The 12,357-nt window shown below is 48.5% G+C and overlaps 1 protein-coding gene across 1 annotated transcript in view; it reads left to right on the plus strand.

Annotated features, from left to right (window-relative positions):
- Positions 1 to 12,357, plus strand: part of LOC129132189 (alpha-2-macroglobulin-like protein 1) — a 24,256-nt gene continuing 11,899 nt past the window's right edge. Inside the window, exons 1-18 of the mRNA XM_054651222.2 lie at positions 1 to 71; positions 2,285 to 2,471; positions 2,791 to 2,953; positions 3,682 to 3,734; positions 4,042 to 4,062; positions 4,746 to 4,899; positions 5,329 to 5,413; positions 5,969 to 6,089; positions 6,201 to 6,318; positions 7,178 to 7,287; positions 7,637 to 7,807; positions 8,257 to 8,481; positions 8,608 to 8,671; positions 9,177 to 9,322; positions 9,481 to 9,630; positions 10,453 to 10,650; positions 11,322 to 11,409; positions 12,020 to 12,173. Coding sequence (XP_054507197.2) covers positions 1 to 71; positions 2,285 to 2,471; positions 2,791 to 2,953; positions 3,682 to 3,734; positions 4,042 to 4,062; positions 4,746 to 4,899; positions 5,329 to 5,413; positions 5,969 to 6,089; positions 6,201 to 6,318; positions 7,178 to 7,287; positions 7,637 to 7,807; positions 8,257 to 8,481; positions 8,608 to 8,671; positions 9,177 to 9,322; positions 9,481 to 9,630; positions 10,453 to 10,650; positions 11,322 to 11,409; positions 12,020 to 12,173 — 2,279 coding nt within the window. The remainder of the gene's footprint in view (positions 72 to 2,284; positions 2,472 to 2,790; positions 2,954 to 3,681; positions 3,735 to 4,041; positions 4,063 to 4,745; positions 4,900 to 5,328; positions 5,414 to 5,968; positions 6,090 to 6,200; positions 6,319 to 7,177; positions 7,288 to 7,636; positions 7,808 to 8,256; positions 8,482 to 8,607; positions 8,672 to 9,176; positions 9,323 to 9,480; positions 9,631 to 10,452; positions 10,651 to 11,321; positions 11,410 to 12,019; positions 12,174 to 12,357) is intronic.

Below are 12,357 nucleotides of genomic sequence, written 5' to 3' on the forward strand. Positions count from 1 at the left end.
ATGTGGAGGATCATTTTCCTGTGGGGCTGCATCCTTCTCCTGCCTAGCACAGCTGGAATGCCTGCAATGCTGTAAGAACATCACTGCTTTGCAAATGTGCTTTGGTCTGTGAGGGATCCTGGTGGGGGTGGCAATAGATGACAGAAATGGGACAGAAGTCTTAAGGTGAGCAGTGTTTTTCTGGAGAGGCATAATTTCTCACGTTCCCGAGGTTTTGCTTGATTTCCATGTGCCCTTTCCCCACATCCCCCCTGCTAATTGGCTCTTCCTTTAGTGCCTTTGATGTAGACCATGTATTTCAGCAAGGACTCAGGCAGAAAGACTCTGCCAGCTTTCTGCATGTGCTTAATTCTGGCCTTCCAATATCTCACATCTCCTACTGTGTTCCAGAATATGTTTCCTTTGGGCTAAGCCTTTCTTCCCAGAGACATAGGTCACCATTTAATAGTTTAGCCAGCAAAGCTGAGTGTCTTTACAAAGTGAGCAAACATGAGCCCAAGTATCTGGTAGGGACGCTCTTGGTACAGCAGTGTGTTTGTTCAGGCTTGGCTGGCCATCTGCTCCCACCATGCCTTTTCACAGACCTCTGTCTGGACAATTCCCAGCACAGCTTCTCTTCCTATACTTTGTCAGGAATGCAGCTCCTGTTCCAGCAGACACTGCTGTGATGTCCTGGCTTGTGAACTCGTTCTGGCTTTTTTTTGAAGGCGTTTGCTTTTGCGGCCATGGCACAAGTGCAAACAGAAGCATGACTGTGCTTGAGCAGTAGATGTTACAGTGAAAAATACAGCAGTGGGTTGTAGCTGGGTTCCCTCCTGCTGCATGTGGTGTGGTGTGCACAAGCCTAGTTTTAAAAACCTTCTCCAATGGGAGTACTTCCTCTAGGACACGTTCCATAGGCTGACCAGCTCCCACACAAAGGATGTGCTTTACTGCTGTCTGCTTGCCACTGTTACCCTCAGCATGAAGCTTTGCTTTATGGAAATACCACTTCCTTCAATAGGTTGTCTGCTGTCCTGCCTGTATTCCAATTATTTTCATAGATTTGTGATCCAGCTTGGATCTTGGGACCCTTGGATGACAGACCCAGAGATGTTCTTTCTTACTTTTATAGCTCAGAAGGCAAAGGCAAGGATGAAATGTTAAAGGGGTGTAAGAAAATGTTCCAGAGTAAAAGATCATTAAAAGCAAGGAGGGGTATGGGAGGTTTCAAGCAGTGAATTTTTAGTGCTTGTCCCATCCTTTGGCACAATCGGCAAGAGGGAGGTGCCATGAGTCAGCTCAAGTAGGAAAAACAAAATGTTGTTTTTATGTGTTTTGAGATCCTCAAGGCAGCTTGGCAGCACTCAAGTGTGACAGCAGTCAAAGGCTCCTGGCCAGCAGGACTTTGACTCCTTCTCACCAGCGTGCTGAGCTCAGACTGAGAACTGCCAGCAGGTCATCTCCCTTCCTCCTGCTTTTCTGATCTTTCCAGGCCCTGTCCTCTGCTTCCTGCAAAACATGCTGCTGGCTGAGCCTGTCCAGAGGCAGTGAGTGGGAGGAGTCAGTGATAAGAATTTTGAAATCTGCTTGAATGTTGGCTTTTTGTTGGTCCTAGGTGCTACAGTACAGTAAAAGATGGAAACAAACAAACTGTGAACAGCTTTCTGGTGTAATGGTCACAGCTCAGAGTAGATGCAGGGGTGGTAGAGCAAGTAGAGTGCAAAGAGGACAAGAGTGTCAGGAGCTGAAGTGAAGGTGCTCATGAGTTTCTGTGTCTGGGACATGAAGCTGGGTTTCTGTGTCTGGGACACCAGGTTCCTCGCAGAGGGCATTTGTTTCTGAGCCCAAGAACAGTGGGAAAAACAGCCAAAAAAACTGATGGTGGTAATGTAGTGTGGTTCAGTGAAAACATTGAAGACTTGGGAGACCTGCAAGAAAGCCAAGCTGGTGCTGATCCCTTGGGTGACGTGGGGAGGTCTCTTCACCTTATTTTCACTTTCAGTTTGTAAGGCAGTGACTTTATAATTTTATATGTGCATGCAGCATATAGCACGTAGCACTGCCTCACTGGCAATGTCTGCAGTACCCGTAGATGAGAACAGTGTCATGTCCCACTGGTGTCATGACAGTGGGGTGAAGAGGCCAGAAGTCTGTTAGGAAGTACCTAAATATAGGTCAAAACCTGCTCTTTTAGAAAGTCAGTTTAACCTCTCTCCTCTCTCTCCTCTCTCTCCTCTCTCTCCTCTCTCTCCTCTCTCTCCTCTCTCTCCTCTCTCTTCTCTTTTTTTTTTTTCCCCAACAGAAACTATGCTGTGGCAGTACCATCTCAGCTCTACTACCCCTTCTCAGAGACAGTGTGTCTCCAGCTCAGCAGAGAGCAAGCAGTCCCAATCCATGTGTCGGTCACCTTGCAAAGCAGAGCTGGGAATGAGACCCTGATCTCTCAGTCCATCTCTCAGCTCCCCTTCTTCCATTGCACAAGCTTCCAGGTGAGGAAGATAATTTCTAGGTCTCTCAGCTAGGGTGGATATGGCATGAGTTCTGCTCTTGCTGGGCAGGAATGCAAAGAGTTGTGCCTTCCCATGAGGACATCTTAATTGGCCAGTGAATCTTCTGCTTCAGCCTGCGTAGGTCTGTCAGTGTCCTTTCTGCTATGTAGCCCCACTAATATTTTACCCATCTAGAAATGTTCTTTCCAGGCAAGAAGAACTAGAGCAACCCAAAAGTTATATCATAATTGTTATTCCAGAAACATCGGGATCAGTGAATGGGATCCATTCTGAATGATGGTTATAACCATACCTGCAGGTCCCTCCTCCTGTTGGAAACCCTGAGGAAGTGGCTTTTGTTGTTATCACAGTCGTGGAAGCCAACTCAGAGTTCCAGAAGAAACAGAAAGTCCTAATCAAGCATGCAGACAAGAAGACTTTTATCCAGACAGACAAACCTGTGTACAAACCTGGACAGATTGGTATGGACAGAATACCATGTCTTGTGAGAGACAGAGTGGTCCTCAGGCCACAAAATGTGGGATACTCTCTAGTCCTCTGAGCAGGACCTGCTCAGGAAGGGAGATGGGCCACAGGCTTCTTTCTAGGCTTTGAGGGGTTTGGGAATATCTCTCTCCTGTGTCAGCGTGCCGTATGCCACTGTGAACAGGGCTTGTGTGTTTTCCTTGGTGTGTGAGAAAAGATTTAGAAGCCACAGTGTTATACTCATGGTTGCTCCAGTCAAAGCCATGTCTGTCTGTCAGGGCTCTCAATCCCTCTCTTCCCCACAGACTTCCTCAGGTGAGGATTGCACACCTGCAGGTCCCACCACTGCCCTTGCACAGCTCGGATCACCACAGGGTTCAGCTGTTTGCCCCATGCCTCTCCACACTTTCCACTGGGATGGCCTTCACTGCAGGAAAGACTGAGTGGCCCACCACAGACCCACTGTCCAGAAAAATGCTCTTTCCCACCAGCACAGCCAGCCTTCCCAGAAAGCCCCACACTGCCTCTCCTCACACTTTTTTTTCTAGCAGGCTGCCAGCTCCTAGCAGGGCTTTGGACATAGGCCTAGGAGTGGCTCTATCTTCTGCCCACACCCTCTCAGTAGAGCACATGTGCACATCTTTCTTAGCCATGTATTCTTCTTATTTACTATTGAGAGCCTTGATTTCATTTCAGCCAGTCCTGTTTTCCTTTTGCTTTGCAGTCAAGTTGCGGATTGTTACCTTGGATCAGAACTTCATTGCCAGCAGTGAAACAGTAAGTCAAGAGGGAAGATGCCTGAAGTCTGGAAATGTTATGAGCTGCCTGCATGTCTTCTAGATCAGTAATTGGCCCAGCCAGGAGATATGTGTACAGCTGGTCTCAAAATTGCTTTTGGTGCTTACAAACAGTGTTGGGCACCACCTGCAAGATAGGAACTGCTCATGATGTTGGGTTATGGGCAGTCCCTGGGAATTGCTTAGAGAAAACTGATGAAAGGTTGGGGGAATTAAAAAATACCAGGGAGGTGGATGGTAACTTATCTGAAAGCATCCCACCAGTGACTGTTTTTTCCTCCCCACAGCAACGCCTGGTAGAACTGAAGGTAAAGCTCCTACTTTATTGTAAGTGATGAACTCTTCTCACCTTGGGGAGGACACAGGTTTGGAGATGGTGGTTGGGAAATATCAGTGCAGAAAGTCATTTACCTCAGGATGAATGGGAGCAATCCCATCAACTCATCACAAAGCTCCTACTGGCTGGGCAGTGTGGCTGTACCTGGAGTTCTGCACCCTGCCCTCCCAGAACCAGCACTGGGAGAGCACTGTCCTTCATGACTGGGCCTCAATGGCTCCCCTGCATGGAGTCCTGGACCCCATTCCTTCCTGGGGATTCAAGACATCACTCCCCAGCAGCTTGTGCCTTAGGCAGAATGTCTCTACCATGATCTTGTGGGCGGTGCCAGCTCAGGTGACCACAGAGATCTCCAAGAAAGACCACTTCTTTCTCTTAGTGAGACAGGCAGGCAGTAAACAACAGCTTTGCAGCAGTCAGAGATGGCAGTGCCATCAGGGAACAAGGATATGATAGATTTACTTTGGCAACGAGACAGGGAGGAAAGTCCTTTCCTCTTTGAGCTTGGATTCACCTGAGGACTGTAGCTGTGCCATAGACTTGGGCTCTCAGGACAAGAGAATATGTGGTCAAACCATGCCCTGGTATCTTGGACATCCTGCAAAAGAGTCTTTTTGCACCGGAAAATAACTAGTCTCTGCTCCACCTGTGCAGGACCCCAAGGGGAACCGAATTGCACAGTGGCTGGATGTTGCACCTGTGGGAGGCATTGTGGATCTGTCCTTCCCGCTGGCTGCAGGAGCACCGCTTGGAGAGTACACCATCAGAGTGCCTGGCCTCACACGCACCTTCAGGGTGGAGGAGTATGGTAAGAGTCTCAGGAAGCTGGTGGCAGCAGAGAAAGGTGTTTTGCCAGCCTCCAGCCCCACCCCCTCACGCAGAGCTGGATGGGCCATGCAGGTGTGAACAGCTGTGCTGGTTGGGCTGTCTCCTGGGAAGTACAACTGCCTGCCCAGAGGTGTAATCGCTGACCTTCACCCAGGCCCACTGGCGTTCTCCTCCCCCATGTCCTGAGGATGGGACTGAGACACTGTCCCACAGCTGTGCTCTGGGGAGGAGACTCAAGCTGCCTGCTGCTGTCCCATTCTTCTAACTGGGCTGTTGGTATATTCCTGCCAGGCCGTGTGCTGGAACAAAAGGAGAGATTTTATTTTCTGTAAGCAGCCACTTTGGAAGGATTGGAGCAAATTAAGTCTTTCTATTCTCACTGAATTATCTTTCTCTTGCTTTCACACAGTGCTGCCCAAGTTCAGTGTCTCCATCCAGATGCCTCAGGTGGTCACCATCCTAGAGGAAAACTTCCCTCTCCACGTCTGTGGCATGTGAGCTGACTTATCGTGGCAGAAGGTGCATTTTTACTGGTTTGGAAAATGCACAGCCATCAATAACTGAGCTCCAAATGGTCTCTGCCAACCCTACCCCCACCCCAAGAGTTGGTACCCTGTCATCCTTTGCCAAGCAATCCTCCTTGACTCTCACCTTTCTCCATATTGTCTCTCCCTACTTTCTCTGTGAGTCTGAAAGTGACAGTGCATTCCCTCAATGCAGCATGTGCCCTACAATACAGCACATCTGCTGTATTTGTTAGTGACAGGGTTGTAGGAATAATGGCTGAGCTTGTGGCCAACACAGTGTCCCCTAGCCCTGCCTGGTGGGGCTGGTGTTGACTTGGAGAGAACTCACCCACCAGTGCCTTCTGCCTCAATCTGATGAGGCCATTTGTACTTCTTGGCCTCCTCTGCTGAGCCGATGACCCTTGAATACGCTGCAGGCTTAGCTGGGCTGTATGGCTGCAAACCACAGGGTAAAGCTGACATTCCTCACCCCTGAGCCAGTGTTTCTGGGTGAGTGTAAGCCCTCTGTGTTCCCTTTGCCAGGTACAGCTATGGGAAGGCAGTGCAGGGCAGCGTGAAGGCCGTGGTGTGCCGCAAACACATCCGCTATAACCGCAGGTCTTCCAAAGCCAAGCGCAGTATCTGCAAGGACTACAGCGGCGAGGTGAGCACGGGAGCACCCACCACTCCTGCAAAAGGGAGGGGAGAGGGCAAAGGGACAGAACACTCTTTTTGCCTTCATGATTGGTTAACAAATACAATTTCATATTCCCAGACAAATGAGGACGGCTGCTTTTCCATTCTAGTGAATACTAAGATTTTCCACCGGAAGCATGGTGATAATTATGATTTCAATCTGGAGGCTGAGGCTTTTCTGAAAGAAAGTGGAACAGGTAGAAAAAAACTGATACTACACTTTGTGGAAAATCTTCTATTTTACACTCATAAAATGTACTTGTCTTTGGGTTTTTATCTCTAAGACAATTGAGTTCATCCAGTCTTGATGCCTGCTCTGGCAGTCATTTTGTTTTGACAGAGATGGGCAAGAGATGCTTTCTCTTGTCTTCTCATCAAATTAAAAGTGTGTACAGAGGTGGGCCAGGACAGGTTCTCTTGGTTTTAAACCATATTTTAGGACAGTCCATTGGAATGAGATGTTATTCAGAGCAACTAGACATAACCAAGGCTCTGACTGTGTACTGTTTTAGCTCCTCATTAGATTTATCTCTCCATCCCAGATAGGGAGATAAGGTTTCTTATAAGGTTCCCACTCTCACAAGATTTTGCAAAGCCTTCCTTTTCTTCCTGCAAAGAAAATGTTTCATGGCCCCTTGCCAGAAGCAGTGACACACATTCACTTAGCAAACAACTGCAGTAATTTCAGATGGGCACACAGGAGGAGACATCAGGCTGAGAACTGACATGGGAAAGGCAAGGTAAAATGCTGCCTTCTAGTGACTGCTGGGAGGAGGGAAGGAGAATGGAAGAGGACAATTATGAGTTGGACCATCTTAAAGTGGGAAAGGGTGTTTGAGAAGTCTGACAGAGACTTACAGACAGACTGCTGTCATTCTGTCATGTCAGAGTGTAGGAGGCACTATAGCTGAGTGCATGTGTGTTAAATGATTCCTGAAGCTGCATGGAGAAACTGCAGTGCCCTATGAGTGATAGTCCGCCCCTTAATGAGTTTATCCAATCTTGATGCCTGCTTAGACACTCTACTCACCTGCATGTGCCTCCTGTCTTTCCCAGGAGTGGAGTTCAACACCACTGAAAACTGCAAGGTCACTTTTGATATCACAACCCTTCAGTTCTGGGGGACAAGCTACTACTACCAGCAAGGAGCTCCCTACTATGGAAATGTGAGTGAAAAGAGAAGAAACATGGAAAGCCCAGTGGCTGGGCCTAAGCAGGTGGTAGGCACAGAAGTGCACAGGGGTCCCCTTGTTCTGAGCTGCCCAAAGCTGCCAGCACAATCCTCTGTCCCAGTCCCTCCTTTGACATATCTACCAAGAGGTTATCCAAACGTATGACTGCAGGATCTGTGGCTTTGCCAGATGAGATGTCTGCTGCATAAATGGGGAAAGGTTGGAGAGGTCAAAATTGACACTGAGAGTCCCTTTGCAGAGAGGGGGACTGGGACTTCCACTGGGAGGTGGATTTTCAATCCTGAGGCCTCCAACTCTCTGACTGTTCTCTGCATTGTTACAGCTGGAACTCAGAAGTGCCAGTGGGACACCCCTGCAGAACAAGAAGGTGATTCTTACAGTGTCCTATGGGAGCAGGAAGCAGACCAAGACCTACTTCACAGATGACACTGGGATGGCCTCCTTCGTCTTAGAGACATCAGCATGGGACAACAGCAGTAAAGTTATACTACAGGTTAGGAACCAGTTATTGCAAACCAGTCTGAAGCTAAGCAGATCATTAGAATTGAAATACATTATAAGGGTAGATCCATGCTAATACTTTACCCAAATCTACCAGATACAAGCAAAGGTTTCAGTGGTTTGATCCAGGGGCTGATAAACCACTTTACATAGTCAAATGATCTGACTTGCTCCCAGGGTAGCAGCAGCATGGCAGAATTTGAGACTTCAGCTAAAGCCCTAGCAGTGTACAGCTCCCTGCTCCTGTTTAAGCACTAGTTATCCCAGAGTGTGGGACAGCAGGCAAATGCCAAGCTCCACAGAAAAGGACTGATTGGACTTGGTGTAGGTGGAAGTAGACACCCTATGCTGGGATAGTTCAGAGCCCACTGTTTAGTCAGCCTTGCTTTTGGTATATAAAGAGCTGTAGGAAATCCTCAGACACTTTTTTCTGTGCCACAGGCAAAGTCCCAGCCGGAGGACACGAACGGTCGGAATGTGAAGGTTTCTTACGGCACCGCATCGCTCCCACTCAGGGCCTTCTACTCCTCCAGCCGCAGCTCTGTGAGGATCCAGCCCCTGCAGGCAGTGCCAGCCTGTGGGGATGTGCAGCAGGTCACTGTGCACTACCACATACTCGCCACAGAGCTGGGCCACCGGGCTGCCAGAGCACACTTCTACCACCTGGTGAGTGTGGGCAGCGCCAGCGAGCTCAGCTCTGAGCCCGGTCTGTGTCAGCACAGGGCCCTTTGCTGGCCCAGAAACGTGGAGCAGAGGCACTCTCAACCCTTTGTACTGTTCATTACCCTTTAGGTTATGGCCAGAGGGTCCCTTGTGCATCATGGCCAAACAACAGTGCTTCTTGATCCACCATCAGGTAAGGGCATCTAACTGCCAGGAACAGATTAAGGATCCAACGAGAAAGTCTTTCCAGCCTAGATGGAGGAGACAAAGAGATCTGACACTAATAGGAAATCACAGAGCTGGCACAAAAACCTATAGGAAATATGCTATCTTTTTTCTGTCTTTTAATTTCCTTCTTTTTTTTTTTTTTTCTGATCAAATGATGAAACTGTCAGAGTTTATCTACCAAGCAGGAAAATGTCAAAGTAACTTATGGAGTCTTTCTGGGCTCAAGTGGAAAGACTCATTTCTCTTCCAAGTGCTCACTGTTGCCAAGGTGTGTCATGATACAAGGTCACTGCTATAAAAACCTCCATCCTGGCCTAGCTGTGGCCTCCCCAGAAGCAAGGCAGAATAGTTTTTATGCAAGAATCTGTACAGAAGTATTACAGAGGAAGAGCACATTGCTGCTGTAATCCTTGGATTGAAGACTTCCTTGCACCTTGCCATGCTCTTTTAATTTTTCCTTCTTCCTTCAGGTCAGTACAGTGGGGCTTTCAACATCACTCTGCCCGTTGACCTGATTTCATCCATGGCTACCCTCTTTGTTTACATTGCCTTCCCTGAGGGACAAGTGGCAGCTGACACCTCCCGTCTGAAAGTCTCCAGCTGCTTCAGGAACCATGTAAGCAGTGCACAAAATACAGAGGGGCAGGTAGGCTGGAGATGCCACCCTAATGATCTGCAAACTGGCAGTAGATATGCAGCAGAATCCAATAACCACAGCTTCCCCTTTCCTTCGTCTCTCAGTGTCTGCAGTCCCTCTTTCTCCTGCTGTTTCAGGTGAAGCTTGGCTTCTCAGAAGCAGTGGCTCTCCCAGGATCGACTGTCCAGGTCCATTTGCAGGCTGCACCAGGCTCCCTGTGCAGCATCCGTGCAGTTGACAAAAGTGTCCTCCTCCTGAGGCCAGAGGCTGAGCTGTCCAGGGATAGTGTGAGTCACTCCTGTGCTGACCTTTGCTGGCTAATCAGGCACAGTGGACATACCAACAAGCACTTGAATGGGGCCAGGGCATGGCTTAATGAGAAAAAATGAGGGCCAACATCAAACACCAGCCAAAATTTCCAGTGTCTAGAGGGTGTATTCTGTTACAATAACCTGTAGTCATCCCTAGCTACAGCCTGAAGTCACATCCTGGTTAAACTTACAGTGCTTTACCATAGTAGCAAGAAGAAGGCAAGAGACAACCATCTCCTGAACTGATACATGGCAGTGCTCTGAAAAAAAGTCATGTAAAAAAAAAAAAAAGCAAGCATGGAGTAGGCTCCATGTCTTTGTTCCAGCTCACGTGAACCAGACAGTCCTTCCATTCCCAGAGTGGGCCCTAAGTGGTGTACTGGCAGTGGAAGGATTCCTTTTCTCCTCTAGACCTTGGTTTAAGGACACCTGAATTGCCTCTTTACACTGTCTTGGTGGATCCAGGATGTGTCTTCAGTCAGACAAGAAGCTGTCCAATGTTCCTCCCATGCAGGGAAGGTGTCCTTAGTGTTTGCATTCAGTTCACAGGTACAGTTATTAAGCTAGAAGTGGCCACAGCTATGCAGCCATACCCCAGAGGGGCTCATGTTCTTCTCTGGTGCTATGCATCCAAAATTTGTGGAGGCTCTCCATAAAATTCAAAACCCCTTGGGGCTGGGTTTTTGTGACAGGCAGGACCTGAGCTTGGCCTCTGAGGTCACAGGAAATCGCTGGATAGAAATGAAAATCTTCACACCTCTCACACTGATCTGTACTGTTTTCATTCTCTCTCTACAGGTGTATAATATGTTCAGCTATGCTCAGGAGCAGCTCAGCACCCTCACAGATATCTACAGTGACTACTGCACCATCCACAAGAGCCCAGGAATTACTCATGCCTCTAAGACCACCCCTTCACCAGGAATGGTGTCACCGTTCCTGTACAACAGATACTCTTATGCAGTGTCCCAACCAGATGTTTATGAACTTCTGAAGGTAAATCTAATTTCCAGAAAGGCTGAAATATAAGAGCTGACCCCTTTTGTATCCCAGGTCAGCACTGGGTAGCTTCACAGACTGTCTTTCCTGTAAATGCTGGTAACTTCACAATCTGAATTTGCCAAGCTTCTGAACTAAGAGATCAATAACACTCTGTCCTCCCAGCATGATAAATTCCCATTGATCAGGCAGATTCCTAGAACCCAGCTCCCCACTGGTCCCCTTTAAACTTTCCATGGATTGGAAGCAGTGTGGATTGTCAGCCTGTGTCAGAGAAAACTGGAGGTTAGAGAAGCAAAGCACCTGAGAGAAAATGGGAGCCCAAGGAAAGGAGAGAAAGAACAGTAGAAAGGAACGGCAGTGAAGGATAAAGAAAAGTCTGGGTTAGGGTGGGCAGCAAACTGTGGTGCCAAAATAATGACTTTGTGTACAGGCATGCACATGCAAGTGGTCATCCCCACAGTCCTTTGGCATGAGGACCAGGCTTTGGGAGCAGGACAGTTCTGCTTTCTTGCCTGATACAAATTTGCAGGTTGTGCTGAGGTGCACAACCTGCAAACAACACAGAGTAGCTGTGATATGCTGGGAGGAGGGGGAAGAGACAGACCCTCAGACACACCAACCCCTCCACAGAAATATGCCTTCTTTTGTCCCCTTCTTTCCTCCAGAATGCAGGTCTAACATTTTTAACCAGCCTTAAAATCAAGTCTCCAATTGAGTGCCGCACCCAGACCACTTTTGACTACGACTACATGTGTACATCTCCATTTTTCCTGTTTCTTTGGAGATCACGGGTAACATATAGGCTGCACATGGGCAGCTGAACATGCAGTGTGCTTAGGAGCTGGGGATGGCTTACAGGAATGAGTGGGAGGCTGTACTGGAGCTGTGCTCCACAGGGAGAAGGGAGAAGCCCTGGCAGGAGTGTGTGTCCAGAGCACTGGAGGGGCAGAGAGGTGGCTGCAGGGTTTGAACCTGTTTGGAAGCTTCAGCTGGTGAGCAGGAAGATAATAGGGTCAAGGAGGGAAATGGGGCTTCTGTCTCAGGAAAGAAAATCTGTTTGTGAGACTAGGAAAGGTCTTTTTGGAAACCAGAGAATGAACCAAGATTGGCATTGGGGAGTATCTAGGCTTTTCTGCAGGGAATGAGAGCAAAACTGTGAGCAGGTAAAATGTCTCATGGGGGGGAGCACACGCATTGGAATCCCCCTGGCCTCCTGGGTAGTCTTGTGGAAGACAATAAGTGGAGAGGACAAGGGAGTTTGGGCTGGGAGTGGGAGGGAAGGAGAACTGAGCTTTTCCTGGCTGAACTCTATCCTGGTTTCACAGTTGTTCTGCCTTTGAACGAATGCTTGTATTGCCAACAGCTTTTGATGAGCTGGCAGACCTGGAGAGCTTGTACTCAGAAGCAGATGCTGCGGTTGAAGCTGCTGAGGCAGAGCACACCGAGCTGGGCAGCGAGTCAGCGCCAGCACGTACCTGGTTCCCAGAGACATTCATCTGGACTCTGCTTCCCATCAAGTGAGTAACTACAGGCTGTGGCTCCACAGGCATACAGACTTTCTACCAGACACAGTAGAGGGAATGGGCAGGAGCAGAGACAGGGCATTGTTGCCTTCTGTGCACAAAGTAAAGGAGGGAGGTATGAAGAAGCGGATAAGGACAATGGAGTTTTCGTTCAGTTCCTGTCTCTGCTTGAGATTTT

This window comes from Agelaius phoeniceus, chromosome 2, assembly GCF_051311805.1.
Source record: "Agelaius phoeniceus isolate bAgePho1 chromosome 2, bAgePho1.hap1, whole genome shotgun sequence".
NCBI classification, from domain to species: domain Eukaryota; kingdom Metazoa; phylum Chordata; class Aves; order Passeriformes; family Icteridae; genus Agelaius; species Agelaius phoeniceus.